At 37.5% G+C, this 23,670-nt stretch overlaps 1 protein-coding gene across 1 annotated transcript; it reads right to left on the bottom strand.

The window, feature by feature from the left end:
• Positions 1 to 5,169: 5,169 nt before the first annotated feature.
• Positions 5,170 to 22,431, bottom strand: BNC1 (basonuclin zinc finger protein 1; the record flags this gene model as incomplete). The annotated part of the gene is given in 6 exon segments (XM_082005357.1): positions 5,170 to 5,851; positions 7,904 to 9,831; positions 11,056 to 11,291; positions 11,457 to 11,559; positions 22,355 to 22,365; positions 22,368 to 22,431. Coding segments are annotated over 6 exon segments (3,024 nt in total).
• Between the last annotated feature and the right edge of the window lie 1,239 nt (positions 22,432 to 23,670).

The raw sequence follows: 23,670 nt of genomic DNA, 5'->3' as shown, positions 1-23,670 counted from the left end.
CAGTGACCTCACTGGTAGCTGGGTTTATGGCTTTAGGCTTCAGTGAGAAGGGCAGGCTGGGCTTCTGGACTTGAGAAATGCTAGTCAGTGGTAGGAGATATGCAGACAGAGAATGAATAGGAAATGTGTTACACATCTTAAGAAACTTACAGTCTGACTCAAAGCCTCAAAAAGCCAACAGGGAAGCTTCAAAAGTACTGAATTCTCTCACTCATACCATGACAGGCAAGGCTTGGGCTTTTTCTAGTGCATGGTGCTTCTAGGACCTCTGTTCAAGCAGCACATCAACATGCTTTCCCAGAAAGTGGTAACTAATTTCCACAGTCCAACCCTTATAGTTTCTCAGACTTGCAACTACCCACTCGGCGCACAGTCTTCAAGGATTGCCTCTACTGAAATTTGTAAGCTTCAAAAGAGCGACAGAGGTGGGAACTAACAATAACAGTAATAAGAGGACACGTTATGGAAATCCCTACAATGAATGAGCAGAAACTACAGAACAAGAAGATTAGTGACCAAAGAGTTAAAAGACTGAAGCAAAGAATCAGCTCACACTTAAGACATGTTTGGATTGGCCTTAATTTATTGAAAAGAAAAAAGTTTCAAAAAATTGTAGAAGGATGATGATATATGGTAGTCCTTACAATTCACACTAATGAGAGTTTTGCTAGAGACTTTGGCAATCACAAATTTGACAAACTCTTTTAGTAGTGCACTCAGGAGTTAAAAACAACTTCTTTGCTTATTAAACACATGCATCTGCAGGCAATAATGTCAAGTAGTTCACAGTCTGTTTTACCAGTTTAGGATAGGAGCTACAGAGACGCAATACTAAGGGCTACAAGTGTGTCTGTGAAGCTCTAAACCAGTGCAGAGTTAGACGAAGTGCTCACCAGAGAGGGACCGTCTCTTCATGGCATTACCTCTCCTTTACCTGTTTATAGAACACACGTGAAAGCTGAAGGGTGCTCACAGGGAACGGAGCTTAACAGGGTGATGTTTCAACAGAACATTTTCAAGTTAACAACTTCATGTAATCCAAGGAGTGCCAAAAGGCATGGGGAGCCAGGGGGTGGGGGTTGAAGGCAAGGGGAAATTAAAAGCCAGTCTACCTTCAGAAATATGCTTGCTGAGGTTAGGTGGAAATCTCACTAGCCAGCAAATTGTTCAAAAGAGTTTTCCAAAAGTCTTCCAAGTAATTCAAAGCTGACTTGATTACGCTACGCATACTTAATCCAACTTCAAACCTTACCTTTTATATATTGTCTCGCCCTCCCCTCAAATGGGCCGGGGGCAGGGGGGGTGGGGGGCTAGTGGTAAACTCTGCTCTGAACAAAACCTGTAGCTTGGCTTTTTCCACAAAACCTCTTTGATCCAGCCTTCCTTCTCTTATTGCACTGTTGTCTCCTTCCCAATTCAAGCTCTCATTTTAGTTTGGAAATGAATGCTCACTTGCAGGCTGAATGGAATCCTTATGGGCTGTATCTCAAACTCTAAAGGTGTTTTTAGTTTAGCTGTGTTTCTTAAACCTATGCTTGCTGATTAATCAGAAGCTGCTTATGAACCCTTTTCAAGGAGGACCTGGCACCCTATTTAAAATCCCTGGACTAAGTCCAAGTAGTTTAGCTGTTTTTTAGGCTTCCCTATTCAATGTAGGGCATCAGACAGGTATCTTCAGAACTTGTTTCTCCACTCTGCTGGGTTTTACAGCATATAACTTCACTAAAGATTCATCAGAAACAACAGCCTCTGGTTTTGCTGCAGTTCTTTTCAAAGGACTTAGAAAACTGGCGCTATGAAAACAGATTCCTTACACTCTGTTCAAAATGGATTTCTGCAAATACTCCTGTAAGCACTAGGACACTAAGCACTCACTGTCGCAGAGTGATACAGGCTTGCACCCAAGAACTATTCAAAATACCTGTATTCTGAGAAATCGGCTGCTCAAATGTACAGAGTGGCAACCCCGCAGTGTGCATCTGTGCCTTCTCCTTTGGAGTCACAGAAAGATGACAGGATCTAGTTTTTGAGGCTCTTGTTTTCTAAGGAGAAAAAAAAAAAAGATACAAATAAAAAAATGGAGCAACATACTGGGGTAGCAAGGGTGGGCACATCCAGGCCCAGTTCAAATCTCACTTAAAAAGATTTGAGCCTCCAACTGTACATACTTGCAGCATCACAGATGTAAACATCTCTGGAACCGAGCCTCAGCCAGTGGAAGCTGCTTCAGCTTTCCAGACAGACTCTGAAGAGCTCAAAAAAATAACGGTACTACTATTCTGAAGTGAGGTTACTTCCTTCCACATCTGTGGTGAATATGTGATACAGGCTGCTATAAGCATCACACGTATTTAAAACTAACAGGAGATATTAAGGCTTGGTCCAGCCACATTGTGGTCATTAAGGAGGAGGGAGCTACACAAATGCTTCATGAGGTACATATGCTGTACTAGGGGTACAAAGGCCTTACCCTATTCTGATAAATCTCCCATCCTGTCCAGATTTTGGAGAAATAACAAAAAACCCCACAACTTTCCAAAATACAAAGTATAAATAGGGCCCAAAATATCTCATCATTGAGAACTGTGCTAAAAGATAGATATTTACCTTCTGTTTAGATGATGGTGTTTAAACTAATCTCTACCCTTGTCTACTGCACAAAGAAAAAAAAAAAATCAATAAAATATCTGGTAACATTTATTACATTATTTCTAATGGCTCGTTAAAATAATGACACTTCCTTATTATGGAGTAAGTTAGTACCATTGTCAAAACAGTGCTCTCTACAGATGGAATGTGTTTTCAGATTTTTTTTTTTTAAATAAAAATTAAGAATAGTAGTTTTTTCAACCACAAAAGCCTACTTTTCTGAATCAACCAGAGGCATTATTATTTGTTTTTATTAACACATACAAAATTATTAGGGCATACAAATGTGTTTCCTTTTTGGACACAGTGAAAGCTAAATTAATGGGCATTACAGCATTAGTTTACATCACACTGTTTCAAAAAAACACCGCTTATGATTAAACAAATAGGTATTTTTTTATATATATATATATATATAAAAAAGAGCTTGAAATAGCTGGATAACAAATCATTGGTTTATACTATGAAAAGGCTGGGAGCAATTGTGTCTCCTATGATTGTGCCCTTAGCTTTCAAACCATGATATCCACTGATATGAGATCCCATTAAAAAAAAAAAAGTAAACACCATCCAACCCCCCAAAAACCCCAGAACACCAACCCACCCAAAACCACAAAAACTGAAAGCAATGGCACAACTTTCCCCAGGCTAGTAATTTTTCCTGACAGCTTCAAGCACAAATGGATTATTTTAAATATCACATAAACCTACTGTAAATTAAAAAAATAGAAGATTACTTTACACAATGCATGGAAACCATTTCTAGTGAGCACAAACATTTACAACTGTGTCATGTTTTTTCCTTGCATAACCCATACTCACACACAAACCAGTTTTCAAAAGAATTAGTGAAATATTCAGTCCACTTTTGTTTCTTTTATACAATATGAAATGGTTACAATACCATAGTATTTTTTTAGAATAAGTTAAACATCAAGACATATGGCAATAGCGTTGTACTATTCTTTCTACATACATATGAAATCCAGAAATCCAGTCTATTTTTATTCAGTCACAAAAATTAATAAAGACTAATACCCAGTTATACTGGAAAACTAGACTAGTTCTAGAAACCACAAATACTGTAAGCGCTTTGGTATATGTACAGATTGTGCTGTCAGTATCATGCTTGCATACTAGAATTGATCAACAGATTTTAGCTGGTGAATTAAAGGGAAAAAAGGTACTGTAAGACTTGCTTTCTTATTTCTTTTTTGTTTTGGAAATGATTCAGTCAAAGAAGGTGCACCACAAGTACACACACAGAGCATTTGTATGATGTGACTACAAATTAAATATTAAAGTGTTTTTAAAATACAATGCAAGACCAGTCTTCTTAAGTGCATAGAACATAATGCAGAATACTGTTAATTACAGGGACAAGTACAAAGATATTAAACATTTTAACAGATACTGAACAATGTTCTCATAAAAAAAAAAGGTGTGAATAAGAATAAGCATTCTTCTATTGTTACAAAGATCAATGCGTTTTTTCCCCTACCAGTAAGAGAATAACTGCTGCATTATGAAAGATATGTACTGCATCCATTTTATCTCTGTCTCTCAAAGGCTTAGAATTGCACCTTCAAACTCTTAAGCAGTTTGGATATTTGGTTGGTTTGTTTTTTTTCTATTTTTAACAAAAACTTTTCTCTTTCGGAAAGTGGAACTCAAAAAGTGCATTTTAGATTAAAGGGTTTACTCCCTCCCCCCCCCCCCCATTTTATGGATGCATTTGCTGTGGTTTAGAAATTCTAGCTTAACCTATTCATTCTTTCTATCACTACAATTTATCAGAATGTCTCAGATTTATTCAGGCAACCCTGCCAAGTTAGGTCAGCCCCTCCTTTTGCAAAGCAAATGGTATTAAATTCTAAGAAAGCAAAAATACTGCAATTTTATTCAAGTGAAATGTCAAGTTAAAGAGTAAGGACTGCAGGATTTTCAGAAGATTTGGACTGTTTGCAAAGTCTTCCCAAATTTGTATTTTATCTTATGGATTTTGGGATATAGTAAACTGCAAATACCACATTCAACTAATACTGCAAGTCAGCTTTAGACTATGGTCTCAGGAACGAAATGGTAGCCCCAAAACTCTCAACCCAACCGGAGGAAACTCACCTCAATCATTACTCATTTCTTAAAGGACACAACTACTCATTTAACACGTAAACACAAGGGATGATGGTTCTCATTTGAAGCTCCTATTGTTGCCAAGTAATACTTCACAGGTATCAGAAATACTTTAGTTAATGTCTCCATATTTCCCCCATTTCTAAGACGCTTTCTTTTCCTTACAGAAGCTTCAGCTATTTAACATCAAACCAAACAATTGCACAAAAACTACAGCACCAAGCTTTGCTAAATGAAACGGCTGGAGAGCACACACGGGAGAAAAGAATTTGACCATGGCTGTTGAGTAGGCTAGAAGTCAAATGAGTTTAAATAAAACTAATGTTAACACATTCCTTAATTGAAATGATTAATTCTTAGCGGAAATAAATTAAGATCAGCATGATCTTACTGTAGGCTAGTTGGTGACCCAGCCAGACTTTTGTGCAGATTAGGGTTTTGACTGTGCCTGTTCCGACTGCGAACAGATGAAAACATTGTGTTGCAACCTGGGACTTTACATTTGTGGAGCTGGCGGAGATGCACAGTTTTGTAATGAGCCCTGAAAGTTCCTTTATTACTATATGTTTTTTGACATATATGACAAGTTATTGGCAAACTGGAAGGTAAATTTGTAAAGTTTTGATTAGCTTTCTCAATTAAAGTACAGTCTTGGTAGAGTTCATCATCAGGCATTAGGCTGGGTCCTTCACAGCTTTCATCACTATCATCCAAGGGCATGGTGCATATTTCACTTCCTCCGTCAGAATCCCAAGAAGAATGAGCACTGCTCTCAGACTTAATGCTGGAAGTAGTGCTTAGATCCAGAACAGCTCCGTCATTCAATGGATCGTATCCATAACTCTCAGAACAGGGTTCTCTAATTTTGCTCATTGGAAAAACCAAGCTGCCTGTTCTGTTCATTCCTTTGAAGATTACAGAAGTATGTCCAACATGTTGTTTTAAAGAGACATCTTGACAAAACTCCTTAGCCATGTCTTTCAAGAGGTATGTTGCATTGAAATGGTTGTTGAATTCCAGTGTATCTTTAGTCAGAAGCTTATGATGAAGATTTAGGTTTGAACTATGTCTAGAAGAACAAAGACAAGCTTAGCAAGAAAGTGTTTTGCCTCACTTAACAGGTGTTTCATAGCGATCATTAACAAAGAAAAAAAAACAATATTTAGTAGCATGCATGAATTGTATACTTCCAGTGTGGCAGTTGGTCAAATTAGGAGTGCACACGGATGATTTACACATGTGACTGGCTATCTGAACTTGCTTGTACTGGCATATATCAGAAATAACTCCACAGAAATCAATGTTTCAGATTCTCTCCTTCATTGTGCATAGCGGTCTGCTCCACTAGATCTACTGTTGGGCCTAAAAGAGTTGGGGGACAGACTAAAAATGTGTATACTAAACCGAGATCAGAGAAGGGACTGAGGGGGGGGAAGAAACAAGATTCTTTCCCAATGGACAAAGCAGGAAAGCAGTGACACCTGAGTCTGCAAAAAATATTGATGATCTCAAGTACTGTAACCATGTGCCAGAATGCAGTTGTACACAGCAGCACAGAGCTTTTCCTTGAAGAAAGGAATATTGCATTTTATGAAACTTACAGTTTTTGAATGGGGATCTCTGGATTCAGGTTAAAACCAGAATAATATATTAGATCACTGCTCCTCATTGAACACTATCAATCAGCTCACTGGGAACTTCCAGGCTCTGGCTAGAAGATTCAGTTTATTGCAAGAGAGGGAAAACATTCATTTTTCCCCTTGCCATCATGGTTTAATCCAAACCATAAACTGTTCAAAAAGGCACAGAAATATTTTGCACTTGCAGTCATAGCAATCTACATTAAAGTCTAGAAACTTCTGCAAAGTTGTTCCAAATAACTACTGTTTTGCACAAAGCTTGTGAACTTGCTTGTGAGTTGGCTTTTTTAAAAAACCCAAAAACCACAAAACAACAAAGAAACCCAAACAAAAAAGCATCTTCCAGAAGCACCTATGTTAAAACTTAACTGAATATATTGGTGTGGGAAGGAATTCATGGCATGTGAATGCAGATCTTTACTGCTGGCCTTCTTTCCTGCGGCCCATATCACAATTACAGTGGAGAGGAATTCACATCTGGGAAGATGCAGGCAGCAGATCAGGGTAGGAAGCCCTGCCAGCAGCAGATGAATCTGTGCATCTCAGATGCATCGGCCAGTCCTCAGAGACTGACTGATCCTCTCTGGACTGCATCAGCTGGCTCCAGTACTCCTAGCAGATTACAGACAATCTAAACCTTGTGTCACTCTGAACTACTATCCAGGCATACTTCCTGCAGCCAAAAGCTGCTGTAACACTGTTACAGGAGAGTTAGAAAACTTGCAACACAGCCGCATTTTAACAGGTTTGTTATCACATATCAATTCAGATACATAACTGATGGTCAACAATAAAGCTTCAGTCCTCATTTCTCAGCCTATGTGCATAATAGGCTGAAGTAAAATGATTTACAGCAACACAATACTGCAGCTAACAGTAAACTGAATCAAGCTCATGATACAGTTCAGGAATCAGTACGTAATCTCATATAAAAGCACTACCAATGTGGATACACACCAGATAGTGTTAGTTCAGCTAGCACTGTGTAATGTTAATTTTGTACTGGTACAGAGTAATCCCACCAGTCTGTTCAAAATCCTTGAGTAAACCAAGGACACGGGCAAGTGAAGATTTCCTGAATTTATCTCATTGCTGTTTCATTAAAAACACTGTATACATTAAAATACATATGTAAGTACATATTAAACATATAAGTCCACACATGCATCTACTGGAAAATTGCCGAATTCATACCCTTGTGGCTTTCTCTTTACGTTCTAAAGTATCCTTTCAACTACTGCAGTCTTTATCAGTTATGAAATTTTCATGGCTTTATTTAAAATCTTGTAGTCTAGTGGAAAGGAAATGTTTCTTTCAATGGATTTTCATTCCATGAATGTTCTGATAAGTTATCGTACCTGTTATACGAGGATACACAGAAAATCTTTGCAGGCTCCATTCCTCAAACATTCATTTAAATTTCAAATTAGGCTCCATTGTGATGGTAAAAATAAATACAATTTTGTTTATAATTTTCTTACCTGTCTCGACTTCTACGAGAAGGGAAAGCAGCATTACAGCCCTCAACTGTGCAAATATGCATTTCTTTGAGATGTACATTTTTAAAATGCATTTTTACACTGTAAGGGTTTTTAAAAGTCTTCTTACAGATGTCACAATGAAAGCGGCTTTCTTCCTTCTGAATCCCTAGTGCATGTTGACTGACATGATCCATATCTTTAGAGTCTTCAAAACAAGGAATGGCAGCACCCCTGTTTGACAAAGTGCTGAAAAAGCCCCCGGTCAGCAAGTGGTGTTGCAATTCAGGGCAGTCATTTTTAGGAATCCTGCGCTTTGACTGCTCTTTAATATACATGGGGGGTTCAGTCATTGGTTTTATAACATCATTGTGGTGGTGTTTTGGATCTTCATATATAATCTCATGGGAAACTATCTTTAATGGTTGGTTTTCTTCTGGTTTAACCTCTTTCTCACAGTGATGCAATTCATTCTCAGAGATATCCTTGATGTATTTGTTATTTGGTGCAAAGACAGATTCAAAATACTTTGGGCCCTCTACCCCAGAGACAGATTTCCATGAATTACCTGAATGGGGGTGCTTTTCCACCCTGTCGGTCACCCGCTTCTCTATCTTATGCTCACAGGTCTCAAGCTCGCCATCGCTTACCACTTGCAGCCGTGTATCATCTTCAGAACTGGCAACATCACTACTTTCATTAGGTGTCTCAACAGCTTCTTTCTCTATCTTAATAGGCATACTTGATTTACGAGATTTCTTCTTGGGTAGCATGTCAAATGGCAATTCATTTGAAACAAGCTGCTCTGGTATTGAGGAAGAAACAAGAGGCAGAGAAGGAAGAGTACCTGGAGTATTAGCAAGCTCAGCTGGTGTGACTGGACTACGATAAAAAGGAAGAACAGGCTGTACTGTCTTCAGGTTTGGAAAGAGGACACCATTCTGTCCAATACTGGGAAATCCAGTCTGACCCTTTGAATCTGTACAAGAGCTGGCATAGCTGGTAATAGTTCTGCTATCCGCAGTTAAAATTGTAAATTCTGTCCTTTTACTATCTCCAGGTCCAGCAATGGTCAAACCATTTCTTAGATCTTTATCCCTATTATTTCTATTCATTGGCATATGGAGTCTGGGGTTAGGATTCGCACTATGACGATTTCGACTACGCAAAGAGCTAAATACCATATTGCAGCCCTCAATTGTGCATTTGTGCTTTATCTTCAGATGAACAGCATTGTAATGTATTTTCAAAGTACCTTTATCATAAAATGTCTTTTCACATGCAGTGCAGAAAACACGCCCTTTCCTTGGCCCAGCACCATTTTTTTCAACGGATTTAATTTTGTTTTCTGGAGATACTGCTGTCATTTCAAGCTTTGCTGCTGTATTATGTGAACTGGAATCACTTAAAAGGGCATCATCTTCTGTTTTAGTGGTGACATCTGGACCATTTATGCTCCTCTCATTTTCAACTTGAAATGGTGCAGAACTAGAAGTTAAGAAGCTGCTTTCAGAAAATGGTATCTGAACATCTTGTTTAGTTTCATTGCTATGGTCTTGACCTTGCTCAATCAAATGTCTTTCTGGTGGTGAACCTATCAAAGGTGGAGGCACTGGACTGAAAAACTGAAACGGCAGCATGAAAGCCATGTTATTTACAATATTCTCAAAGGGATGAATGTTGGTGGGACTCATTTTGTCCAAGGAAGCAGAAAAATTAGGACTGTGTTGATTGCAGCTCTCAATGAATGCCCTAATATCCAAATTGGCAGTTGGTGGTGGTATTATAATTGATTGCCCTTCTTTCTCTTGAATTGCCATTAACTCTACAATGGACTTAGTTTCTCCAAAACGAAGAAACTGCTGCAAAGTAGCCAGCTCTTCTTCAGTGGTCATTATGCTCCAGTGATCCAGCACTTTTCCTGAAGCATCCTAAAGCCAAAAATATTTAAATGAGTCAGACATCAGTTAAGACAAACAAAAAAACCCTCCCCCCGAATCTCTCATTTTTTGAGGGGACTAAAAATTCTTCTCTAGTAAAATGATAAAATCATTCTATTTAATGAGTGATTAATGCCAATTCTGTAATGCTTTATTCCCAATTTTACCACATTGGTGATATTATTTCTTTCTGAACTGACAGTAATACTTTCCAATAAACTATTTTTTTCCACAAAAATGAAGACACGTCACTTGAACAACAGTTAGTATCATGTAAGTACAGACAGCAGAGATGGAGCAATCAGACCAAGATTTAGCTCCTCATTTAAGTCAAGTATTCTTTCATTGCAAGTTTAATAATCTCCAAGCAACTAAGATCAGAGAACAAATGAACCTATATTGATCTATTGCCAGTGTTCACAGAGCACAGCTGTAATTACACTAGAGTGTTGGAGTTCTTTCAAACTCCAGCTATGCCTAACTTTTCCCAATAACTACAATAAATATTTTATCACAGAACATGTATTTGATGGCCTACTGAGATTTTTCACAGTGCATGTAAGAGTTTCTAAGATGATGAAGAATGTAACATTATAAATTTTTCATGTGGTAGAGGTTCAAGGTAATTGATTCCATATTTTTAATCCTAACACTAAAAAGCAAGATTATCAAGACCATTAAATATTGATTCATGTCATAATGTAAGATCATAATGTTACTTTACATAAAAGGTAACTTCCACAGTAGCAAGGACTAACATCCGTGTAAGCACATAGGGCCAAATTCATCCTTGATGTAGCTCCAATAACGTCAGTAGTACTACACCAGAGATTAATATTGTCCCTGGTGTTTAAAATGATGGCAAGTTTATTTGTCAATGTATTATTCTGCTGTATAAAAAGTAAACTCACTGTTTAAATAATACTAGAGCAAATTCTGAAGCCTTTGATACATTCCTAGTAACTTTTTATCTTTGCTTACCTTTGTTGATAGATTTCAGCAAAGTAGGAAGATTTCAGTTAAGTCTGACTAAAGGGAGAGCAATAGCCAAAAATCCACCCTTTCTTTTCTAGCGCTAAGCTTGTACAAGTCTATTACTGCCTTTCAGATATACCACAGTTAATGCATTGCGAATCAGTGATAAGACTAAGCTACAAAACATTATGAAGTACTATTTAGCTATCATATTTATATTAAAAAAGCCCCTCTAAATACCTGTAGCACATATCCACGTATATAATCCTGTAGTGTCCAATCCAGAGCATGGAGAATCTGTATCACCTCTTCCTGCTTCAGAACACTGAAAAGCCGATCTAGCAGAATTTTAAGGCGCACAGGGATGGCTTGGGTTCCATACAACATGAGGCTACTGATATCAAAGACAACATTGGATTGAACTATTTCTACCTGGCTTGATGGGTAGAGGTTGGGAATCCTTAATTTGCTCAGGGCTGCAAAGAAAATCACCAAATGTAAATAAACTTGAGTCACAAGAGATAGATAAAATTGAATGTAACTAATACTGGGGTGTGTGGGGGTGAGGGGTGACACAAAAAGCATGCTATAATGAGGAGGATCCTAAAAGATTTTGTATAGATTGTAAGAAGGAATATTACCATGTGCTACCCATCCATGCCGGCATTGGTCACATTGTCGCTGATTTATTTTCCCAGGTTTGAAACATTGACAACTACAGTTCACGAGAGTGCATCGGATAGCCTGGAAATCAATAGAAAGGATGATAGGTAATATATAAGCACCACCTAGAGTCTGCAGATTATACAATACACCCATAAAATCTGTATGAAGACAGAGTTAACACACCAGCACATACCTATCAGTGTGCAATATAAGTAATCCAGGCAAAACCTGAGTTATGCAAGACTACCTCTGCTTTAAAGAGAATCAGTTACCAGTTAGAACACCAGATTATGATGGAAGCAAAATATTTAATGACATATGTAGCAACACTTTGTGGATTTATTTAGGCTGAAGCACCTTTATAACAATAATAAAGGTTTAAAGGTTTAAAAACAAAGACACACAGATTGAAGTCCCACTCTTGAAGTTTTGCTGGAACTCCATACTGCAATATAGGAAGTTCTAATGAGCAACGTGTAAGCTCTGCATAGATGCCATCCCTTACATACAGCAGTATCCACATAGAATATATTTCAAAGATTACAGGAGTTCACTAACGCTTCTCAGTAACAAGCTCACCAAAAAGTACTCCAACTCCTCAAAGACTACAGCAGTCACATTTTGCAAGGGAAATGCTTGAAAGGTATTAGGCAAAACAGAACATACGAACTGATAGCAAGTTGCACAGTGCATTTTGTGCATCACTTTACTCTCACCAAGGTCATCTATAATACAACTCAAATTAGTATTTGGATATTCCTAATCAACAAAGCTTGCTTCCTGGAATATATGCTTTCTTCTGTATGTGCCCATCTGCTGCAGAAGGCAGACACACACCTTTGAGGTCCTAGTCAAAGCTCTGTAGGGATTGCTATGGACCAAAGCATTTGTAGGATTGTGTATTGCTTAGATCTGATACTGAGAATAGTTCCTGCAGAAATGGAATATCTATTAAGGGCAGGAAAGTGAAGAAATTAATGTGCAGAAAGTCTGCACTGGAATAAATTTTTAAAAAAGCTAGATTATGCAATTGTAACATGTCTGCATTTTTCTGTTTTTAAAACAAAATGTGTTACATTTTAAAGTAACGAGAGGCAAACATGAAATAAGGCAAAGTTATGCCCACTACTGGCTGCTACTCCTGCTCCTAGGGTCTTATGCAAAATGGGTACTGCCACTACTTATTCCACCCATAGAAAAGCAAGACAAGACTTGATGGGGAAAAAAAAAAAAAAAAAAGGTCTTTCCGATGCAGGCATCCCCACATTGGCACTTTTGGAAAAAATAAAAAGAAGTTTTTAGACAATCAGGCTAAGAAAGATGGACGCAGGAAATTATTAAAATGAAAAGGACATGAGAGAAAGGTAATTTCCCTGGGGCTTGCAACTGGCATTTCTTCAGGCTTGAAGAATTGGACTGACTCAGGGCAGAAGACACTACATACAACAGTCTACTACAAACAAGCGTGTGCAGGACATTTGGATGCCTAGTGCTTTACATGACAGGATTTGGACTGAGACTTTAAAATCTTAGTAGCTGGCTTATCAAGGAGTTAGCTTACATGCACATCTCCACACTGCAGTGACTTGATGCTAAGATTCATCTTTATTTGAAGGACTGGAACAAGTGGCAACAGGGCTATTGAAATCTCAGAATCGCTTTGCCTTTAATCTTTTGAAGGAGCCATTGCAAAACACTGAATTCTTGAGAAAAGCTCTCTGCTCCCCATAAAGTCATAAAATACACATCAATACCCTACGCAGTGTGAATTTCTTCACTTTAATGGAGGATATATTTTTCGCTTAGTTGCTAAAATACTTTCAGATAACAATAAAAAGCCATAAATTTCTTACAGAAAGGCTGGGAAAAAAGGTGTAGTTGGCTGATGATTCATTTCTATCACAAGATATCAAACAACAATGCAGATCGAGTCTTCTGCCTCTGTACATACATAATATTCTGTGACTTGCACAGACTGAACCCCTTCCATAGGCGACCCTGATAGACTTGGTAAGTTACAGTGCATTCCATGAATGCATCTTTTGCAGTCCCTCCAGACAAAGTTACAGAAGAGTACTTCCTTTTCTGCAAGAAGTAACAGAAATATGCACAATGAAAAAAGCTGTCATGAAGATAAGTTAATTGAGATTTCAAAATTGTTTTCATTCCTTTTCCTTTGGACATGTTCCACAAATCACTGACTGTTAAAACTATTTAATTTGTGTATTTAGACAAGAAATATATACTGCACAAAATTTTGCATTTCATAACTTTGTGTAAGATCTTTCTTCTATATGGTACATGTATTTATTTCATTTTCCTTTATAAGTGCTGAAGACTGCACATGCAAAAACCAGAAAAAGTTAAAGGAGGACATTTTGTTTTACATATATGAAAGCCGTTTTTAGAAAGGGAGTAGAAATCCCCTTCTGTTCTAAATATGAAATCGATCCCCTTTCAAGTCAATACATTACTGCTTCTGGACACCAGTCTCAGATGTAGTTAGCCTGCATACTGCTAACATATCCAAAGGTACACCCTCAAATCAGGGATCTGCCACTGACTTAAAAAATTACTTGTAAGAATCCCTGAGAAGAAACAAGTGTGATTTTCAGGTTGGTAGCATTTCCCTTCATTTGTGCTTGTCAGTCTGTGTCTCCCTATAACTTTTCTAGAAACATTTGTGTTAATATAGACACAGAGAATATATAACATGTCAAAATTAACTTTTAAAATAATCAGTGAGTCACAGTTTTAAATCTTCATTGTTCAACTTAAAAAGGCACTTGTAAAAGATGCATGTTGATTATCTCCCAAATTAACTTATATCAGAGTTTAATGAAGAGAAACTCAGAAAAACTTCATGAGATTAATATGCTTGTCTTTCGCCTGTTAATCCTACTATCTTTAATATGCTTATTCTAAGGTACTGTAATTATATCAAATATTTTAATGAGCTTTATTTTCCCAACAAGTGGAATGTACACACAATTTAATTCTACAGAACAAAGGAGTAACTTTCTATATTGCATACATGTAAAGCTTCAAAATCATAATTAAAGGATTGGAAATGTAGATGGAAATTAAAGTGGAAATTCTGTTAAGTGCAATCCTTTCATTCAGGTCTATTATTTAGTTTCCCTTTTCATAAACCTAGAGCAGATGTTTAAATAAAATAAATCTTATGCTATCATATCAAGGATTTTGTTATTGCTTTCCAGTCACACTCTCCCTTATAAATGGATCTTTCTAAATCCATTATCAGAAACATTGTCTTCGTTTTCTTTAAAATAGAGTTGAAAATTCTGATCAAAGTTTTCGGTGGTTTTACCAGCATGATTGTGGGAAGCTGAATGTCAGATTTTTAATACAAATGAGTCCTCGCTGCGAGGAGGACAGATTAACCATTGAACTGGCCACTGAAAATCATCTAATTACTGATCACTAATCACTGAAAAAGAAATCTTAACATCTGTTGCCCGAAAGTCATGACTGCTGACATCATTTTTGCCAGATATTGATGTGGCTTTGATTATGCTTCAAAAGTTACTGAACGTTTCTTTGCAACCTACTCACAGACTTCACAGCTAAAGAAAAGCACAAGCTAATGGGACAAGTTCATTCTCATTCTGGGTATATAATCAGGCCCTGTTTCATAAAGCAAGTTTGAGATCATCTATGCTCTCCTGAAGCCTTTTGGGACCTATGCTCACTTGCAACATACCAGCAGTAGGTTTAAAAAATGCAGCAAGAGAAAAAGGGCAGTATAGCTGTATCAAATCTCATTCAGTGTTAAGTGGATCCTGGTTTGAGAGCACTTTGGCTTGGGAAATAAATTAAAAAGTAAGTAAGTAAGTATTGAAGACCCTGTCAGGACTGAGTTAGAGGTCTCTGCTCATGCTAGAAAGCTGTCTGGCGCTCTGCAGGCAGCGAGAGATGCAAGTGCAGACACCTGTAAAGGGGAAGAGTAAGTCCCAGATTACCCTGGCAGTATTTAGCGTCAGTAATGCACAGGTCAGCACCCTCACTTGTTTCTGGCATCCAAGAAAAACCCTTGTCGTCTTTGCACGAAGGTACTCCTCACGTTAGAACTGGGGTTTTTTTAAGCTATTGCCATCATATAAAGAGCAGGAGAGGTTTGCTGCTCTGCTATGAGGATTACTGACAAAATGCTGTCATTGATGCCATGTTACAGGAACATCTTTTGCAAGCAGGTATTAGAAATTCCTATCAGCTTAAAATGCAAGTTGGAAGAAGAAATAGGATTTACATGAAAAAAATGTGTGAGAGAAACTTTCTTTGGGTGAGATATAACAGATACTGCTTTTGGTGTCCTTTATTGAGGGCTTCTAGCAACAAGCCGTATCTCCCATGGCCCTCTCACCTTAATTTCCCAGAAACAGTAATCCCACTGAATATATGTAACCCTCCTATAGGAAAGAACTGGGATGCATCCCATTTCTGCTGAATAGACTTGCAGCAGCTCCACAGTAAGAACGCTTGTGGAGGAAGAGGCAAGACTTACAACAGGGGAAGAAGATCAATTGGTAAAGCATTAGGATTTTTTTTTTGTCTGCTAATCAGCTAAAACATGAAAGCCTTTTTACTTCTGAGAGTACAGGTTAACCATTTTCTCATATATTAAGAATAATCCACAGAAATTAAGCTCTCTTTTTGGTTTATAGAAATAGAATTACACATGGGACATGTGTCTGGTTACGAGGAAATATTTTCTTGCTTGCACCTTGTAAAAGATTTGCAAGGGAAGTAAAGGGATGGATACATTTACCATCTCTTAAATTAGAAGTACAGTCCACAGCTAAATTAAAGGCAAAATCCAAATCTGTGTGCATCTTTCAGTAAAGAAAACAGTAACTGTCCAGTTTGTTTTCTTTCCTGTTTTTACTGTTATCCATCGGGTTTCTTGAGGTTGCAAAGTTTAAATAAGTCTTCCTTTTTCATCACCCAATTACATTTGATTACTTCTGCATTTGAATCCTTTGAACAATCACTGAAAGCAGAGACAAATTAAAAAAACCTTATCTTAAGCATCTCTGTCAATGCCCTACTTTTTTTTCCACATCATACAATAAGCAAAGCTTTGCTTTGTCCATTTTTTGTCAGGCAACTTTTGCCATTTCCCCTAGGGATATACTGCACTGATGAATAATATCGTCTGTCAGTTTTGTCATGATTTAAAACAAGTTCTCAATTTACATTTGGTACACCTTACCGTATCGTAACCCAGCTGTGCCTATCTGTATCACATATCGTATTTGTTTCTTTCATCTATCCCACATGTATTTGCATCCACCCTATCCACTCTATAGTAGATATTTAGCCCTTGAGCATGTTCTTCCTAAACACAGACTTTAGTTTTTGATACTCTGTTGAGCTTCCTGAAGTTTACTGGAACTAAAATATATTCCAGTATATTCCAAGTACAATCACAAAAGGTGTCGGGCAGCTCCAGATGGTGGAAGTACTTGTTGAAGACGTAGCCTAACAGTTAAGCCTAAACTGCATGTTGATACTATATCTGTTAGAGTTTAAACATCTTATATCTCTATTGTTCCTTGAAAGTTTCAACATATTCCAAGTTTAGTAAGGCTATGAATCCCATCTGCCTGTGGAGAACATTATGAGGGCCCTTCCAGCATCTTCAAGGAAAGGCTCTGGGCCATTTTCTTCTCTCTCACATGCTCACTTCAAAGAGGAAGCTGGATGCCTGGAGGACGGACAGAAGATGGAAACCCTTTGCTGCCTGTAAGCAGTGCTGGGTGGGTACATAGAGAATGGGGAAGAGGGAGACACTCACCAAGCTTCAGGAGAGCACAGATGATCTCAAACTTGCTTTATGAAACATGGCCTGATTATATACCCAGAATGAGAATGAACTTGTCCCATTAGCTTGTGCTTTTCTTTAGCTGTGAAGTCTGTGAGTAGGTTGCAAAGAAATGTTCAGTAACTTTTGAAGCATAATGTGTCACATTTCACACATGAAATGTGCTTACATGTGTACAGGTCTGATGGAAGGGCCAATCTGAGAGTTACTCTGCACAAAGTAGGCTTGGCCCATGCTACAACTTGCACGTGTTCAGCTCAGTGTTGTGGTGTTTTCTTCTGTCACGTGTTCAAGGTTATCCGTTATGGCTGAGGTCACAGCTGTACACACCGCTGACAGGACACATATACTGCCTGCCTTTAACAACCTTAGCCCTCGAAACAGAGGGATTTCCATTCGTGTACATTTATGCCTACTCAAGTACTCGAGTTCCGCTGTTTCTATACTAAAGTTCAAAAATACTTGAGACTAAAATAAATAGTTACATAAAATTATTAAAACAAGGAAAAGGTCCTTATGAGAGTTCCAATTGTACTGGACTGAATGCTGCACACACTATTTCCACAGTCTCACAAAAAATATTTCTTAAAAAGTAACATCTGCCATTAATACAGTTCTTTAATAAACATAATATGTAACAACAAACATCCTTCATGAGACACAAAGACGACTTACAGTTTGTTGTATCCAGAAAAGAGTCTGATATCTTCCATATTTTGAGCTTTTAATTAAGTAGAGAAAAGTTGCACACGGATGTGAAAGAGTAAGCAGCACTGACCAAATAGCTCCAACCTTCTCCATTAACAGTCATGTTTAGAACGCTAGCCCTAGATGATTCATTTGTCAAACTGCTTATTAGTAAAATAATTTAGTAAAATTCTTGCCTCCTGCTTAAGAGACTGACTGGGAGAGAGATGGGAAAGATGGAGCTGGGCCACAACTTGCCTTTTGCATTGCCACTAAACACGAAGTTATGCTCACAACTCAGTTCCTAAATCCTCCTGATGGCTCCTCAATAACTGGGTTGGTTTTCATACACACTGACCATGTATGCTCCTACAAAGCTCAGGAGGTGCAAGAACCTTTGAAAAACCCAGACAAAAAGCTCTTGTTTCAGAGGCCAAACATGGATTTGGGAGTTGAACTTAACACCTACTGTGCTGAAATTTTTGGCTGGTGCTGATACCACTCAACTCCCACTTATCCCTTCTCTGTGGGGAAATTATGTTATGATTTTTACTCCTAAAAGAACACAAAGGCCACAAGTTGAATACATTTTCTAGATAAGACCACAGAATACATCCCATTAATTATCTGGATCCTTATGTATATATTCATATTGTTTATTTGGGGTCAGATACCAAAACTTGACCTCCTTTTAAACAGCCACAGCCTGAGAATACACGTAAACAGAGTATTTACAACCCAGATCCTGCAGCAAGTTGCATTACCCCATTAACCTCTCCCTCAGTGGGGCTGAACAAAGCCACTTTTGGCCTAAAATTTGACCAAATCTCTCTCTTGTGGGTGCAGTTGAGCATCTTGAGCCGAAAATGTTTAATTGCCCTTGTAGTAATTGTCTGAAACATCCTCAAAAACAGACAAAAAGTGAGTGGGGGAAGTGAAAACGCTCAGTAAGATGGAAATAAAATTAGGCAATACCTTCACACCATGGCACTACCCCGTCAAATCAACATGCTTGCGGATTTAAAAGACCATTTCAGCTGGCTACTGAATTATGGACCACAAGTCCACATGTTGCCACTCTGTTAAAAGGTTTCTGTAGCTAAGAACAGTCCTGAGAGTGAGGAGCTAAGAGACGAAACTAAATACAGACTCACAACCCTATAGCCAATTTGGGCTCAGCGGCAGCTTTCGTGGCTAACGGAGAGGAGCTCTGGGCAGTCTCGGGCAACGCAGCTGGCCGAGGAAGCAGGAGGGAGCCGTTTCTGAGAAAGGCAGCACGCTACAAGGCCAAACTTTAATCACAGCATAACTTGTGGGATGAAAATCACTCCTCATGCATGTCACTTACCCTAAAGGGCCCCTTAGGGCAACTCTTGTTAATGGCACTGTCAAAATAATTATAAAGAGAAAAGAATGTGTGTGTGTGTGTGTGCGCGCGCTCACTCCGACTGCTACTCTTTAAACAAAAAGCACCGGACAGTAAAACTTAATTTTGCTGTTCAGCAATGTGCTTGTGGATGCATTGGCTTATGCTGCAATTAATCTCTCTTGTTAACAACAGGTGTGTGCTGACAGACAGCTTGGTCAAACTCAGGAACCTATTTAGATCCTCTTTTATCATTTGGTTTGGAAAAGAAAACAAGAAATACAAATTAAGGAATGAAAAATGTCATATTATCATTATCTTACAGTTGTTATTTGCTTTTGATTCTGAAATGGACTACAATGCTACAGTTCCCATGGCATAACTGCCATAGCCTGCGTAGGTCAGAAACATTTTGCCGAGTATTAGGCAGTGTCTACGTACAAGATATTGAAGCAACTTCCCTTTTTAATAAATTTACAGGGAGGGAAAAAAAAAAAAAATCATTCTTATTAGTGCATTTAAAAAATGAGTAACAGATTGCTGCATACTGATGAGAAAAACTGCTCAGGCTTTAGGGGTAAAGATAAGTCACTGGATAGAAATGGTGTGAAATTTCTTATGATAAAGCACTAGATACTATTTAATCTAGCAAATAAATTGCACACAAACTATTTATCCATACTGACATACTATGCATAACACGTTAAATGCTGAAACTACAGACCTATCCATGAACTGAAGTATAATTAAATTTTTAACTCCAAGCCCTACATTAGCAAGCAATAAGTGTTATAAACACAAATGCACAAGTATCAGAGAAATGAAGAATATTAGTACAAATCAACTGCAAGCCCTTTAAAAATATGTCTTTAACTCTTTTTCTAGTTTATAAAATGTTGTATGTGCGCAATGTGGATGAGTTAATATTTCAAAGACAATCCTAACTTTTTCAGCTCCTCACACCGCTGCTTAAGTCTCAAAGCCATAAAATATGTGTGCTTAAAGTTTTCCTTTTTTCCTTTTACAGAGCAAAGACATAGATTAAAGAATAAAAGAAAAATAGCAGCGCTCTGAAATATTTAGTGTTACACAATTTCATTTAATGCAATTTCATAAATTTTAAACCTAAACAGTATTTGTACACACACACACGATACTATCTATGGTGCTACAGTTACGTAATATTTTACGCAACAGTGTAGCTCCATTGGTAATTTCACAATTTAAGTATTAGTATTCCTTTTTATTGAACATAGGTGAGGAAATTTTTTACTGGCTTTCAGACATCAGCTACTTTCAAATGAAAAAATACCCATTTCTCACTGATAACCAGCTACATTTGAAATTTGAAGTAAAAAGTTTGCATTTTGCCTTCCCCCCCCCCCCATTTGTAAAGAAACAATCCTACCATGGTTTTAAAGTGTGGAATGAAAATGTCATTGTTCTTTATTCTAAAACGACTGAAGTCTGTTAGAAATTGTCACTTTTCCTTATTCCCTCAGTAATTTTTTTTTGAGTCTAAATATTGAAATTTCAGTCCCTAAGAAGAATTTTTTAGATAGCAATTAGCAACAAAATAATAAGAAAAAAACCTAAAAAGAAGACAGACGATGACACTTACTATAAAACTTCAGCTGTAACATCTGCTAGGACAAAAACTGCTGGCTGCCCAGCACATAGGAACTGTGAGACCTCCTACGCCACTGAAGCCAGGAAGGGCAGGAGATGACCCATAGGGCCAAAACAATAGTTTTTCTTCCCTGCATTTGGTGGATGTTTTGCTGGAATAATGAATTCAAGATCCATACCTAAATTTTACCTCAAGTCTGCATGCAAAATGTTTACTAAACGGCAAATCATACCAAAAGTGCTTTTAGAACAAGTCTGTGTTGTAGCAAAAACTGTAATCTAAAATAAAAAGAGAACATTTTTGTTCTTATCAGAGGTGTATTTAATATTATCATAATGAAGTCTATTATTGAAAACAAAATAAATCACTGGCTTGTTTGATTGGAAATGGAATGACATGCTCAATGTTGTATGAACAGATTTTTTAACAATATCATGAACAGGCACGGAAGCTGGAAGTCAAGACATTTGATATCAAAAGGCCAAACCTTGTTGCAGCCTAAGTAGGCAGAATTTATAGTAAAGCCCATGAAGTGGCCCAAAATTTGTAACAATTTTTCCTATTTCTGTGAAGATTTAGCTCTCCTGCAGGTTTGGGTATGTTTGCAGATACCATTATTTTTAGGGTTTTGAATAGGTTGTAGATGGTCCGGTAGTTCAAATAAACAGAACAATTACTTTAAAAAAAAAAAAAAAAAAATCAATCAAGCAAAAATCCATATATTAATTATAACAAAAGTGTTATACTTATAATCTTTCCAAAACATAAGATTAGTTACCTTTTATATGTTCACCTATTGTTAAAATAAAAGTCTGATTAAGCTGCAAACTACTAAAAACTCTATAGAGTTTTAATTCAAACAAATGTACAATTATACTGATTATAAAGAAAACTTATTAGCATCATACACATGATGGTAAATATATCTAATGAAGATACATGGTATGTTCTTTGAAAGTCCGTATTTTTTCCCTTTTCTGTAAAAGAAGAAATTAGAAAGGTATTCTTCAGTATATATTGTTCTAATCACTAGAACAAAGAAAACCAACACACACTGTTAGTAGTTAAAAATAATGCTAGTCCTACTTTGCACCATGACCTGGAGTGAGGCTCCCCACCTCCCACTCCTCCAGCACTGAGAGCTGAGCCACAATTTCAGTATTTTAAAACCAAAGTACAGGAACAGAGACTCTCGTCTAACGCAACACTTGCATATTTTTTCAGCAAACTGCAGTAAACAGAACTGTGTTTTCCAAAAGGATGTTAAAAATAGAAGCATATGATCTTTTCCCACCTAGAATTGTATCCTTACAATTAAAGACTATTAGCTGGCATCCCTTTTAACCGTCAAACTCAGACAGTGGCAGTTCTACAGCCACAAAAAGAAGCAGTAAATGAGAAGAACATGTTACTACACTGCATTTGAGAAAGTTTGGCTCCAAGCTATGCACTGATTAATATCAGATCTCCTTCTTTACTTGCCTCTTGACAATCTTGTCACATCTGGCTGACAAATCCTTACAAGCTTATCCAAACCAAGGCAGCCCAGATCATGCTCCGGGAGTAGCTTGAAGGAAGCAGCAACACCAGCCATGCACTGATGTGCCATCATGAAACTAATGAAGCTGACTTCACTTGCAGACTGCAGGAACACGAAGAAACACAACATGCCTCAAGGTTTTGCAACATAACGCAGAGTTAGCTCACCAAAAGATAAGACAAACAATCAGCTCCCGAGGTTCATGAAGCCAAGTAGTTACACGAATTACAAAAATTTATATAGAAATTGCTTGAACAACAATCTCAACTAAATTAGCACAGTAAACTCCAACTTCAGATCAGATGTGAAAATTGACTGCTAAATGCCTTTGAACCAATGGTTTGTTTTAAATTAAAACAAAACTAGTTTATTTCATTTCATTTTCTCTCTCCCACAGCCCCAAAGTCTCAGAATGTTGCTCGGCTCCCAGGTTATTCAAACTAAAAAAAACATTAAAAAAAAAAAAAAAAGAAAGAAAAAGACAGAGGGGGAAAAAATAGTGTCACTTTTTATCCATAGGATTTTACAGAAGGATAAACCACAGCCTGTGTACATCAGTAGTCCTCCCCTGGGTTAGCGATCTGCCCTCTCCTCATTTTTAAACCAAGATTTCGTTACACAGAGGACTAGAAGTATTTGGCCAATTAATAAACCAGAAAGTAAAATGCTGTATCTTAAACACATCTAACAAAACCTCATTATGTATGAGCTGACAATTAAACCATGTTTATTTTTCTATGTGATGAAAAAAAAAAAGAAAATAAATTAAATAAGCGTCTTGCATTCGGATGCATTTAACCTCTTAATTAGCGCAATATATCTAAAAAACCGCCCCCCCCCAACCACACACTCACTCTCTCCTGTCCCCCCCTCACCCCCCCAAATACAAACAGACCGATCCTAAGAAAAGAATTGCTGGCCTTATTTTCTGGATGCTAAATAGTCAACAATGAATTGTATATAAAGGGCATACATTAGACTCTACTTCAGTGGTAATTTCTAAAGAACTTCGTAGTGAAATTACATTGTTGTCTGCTCTCCAGTGCATTTATACGTCATGATAATGATAATGTATCTGCTTAAAGCACTTGACTCCGAACACATCCGAGTCACAAATCACA

Source organism: Phaethon aethereus (genome assembly GCF_964289735.1).
Source record: "Phaethon aethereus genome assembly, chromosome: 12".
NCBI lineage: Eukaryota > Metazoa > Chordata > Aves > Phaethontiformes > Phaethontidae > Phaethon > Phaethon aethereus.
The sequence above is the reverse complement of the archived record's forward strand: the minus strand, read 5'-3'. Positions and strand labels throughout refer to the sequence as shown.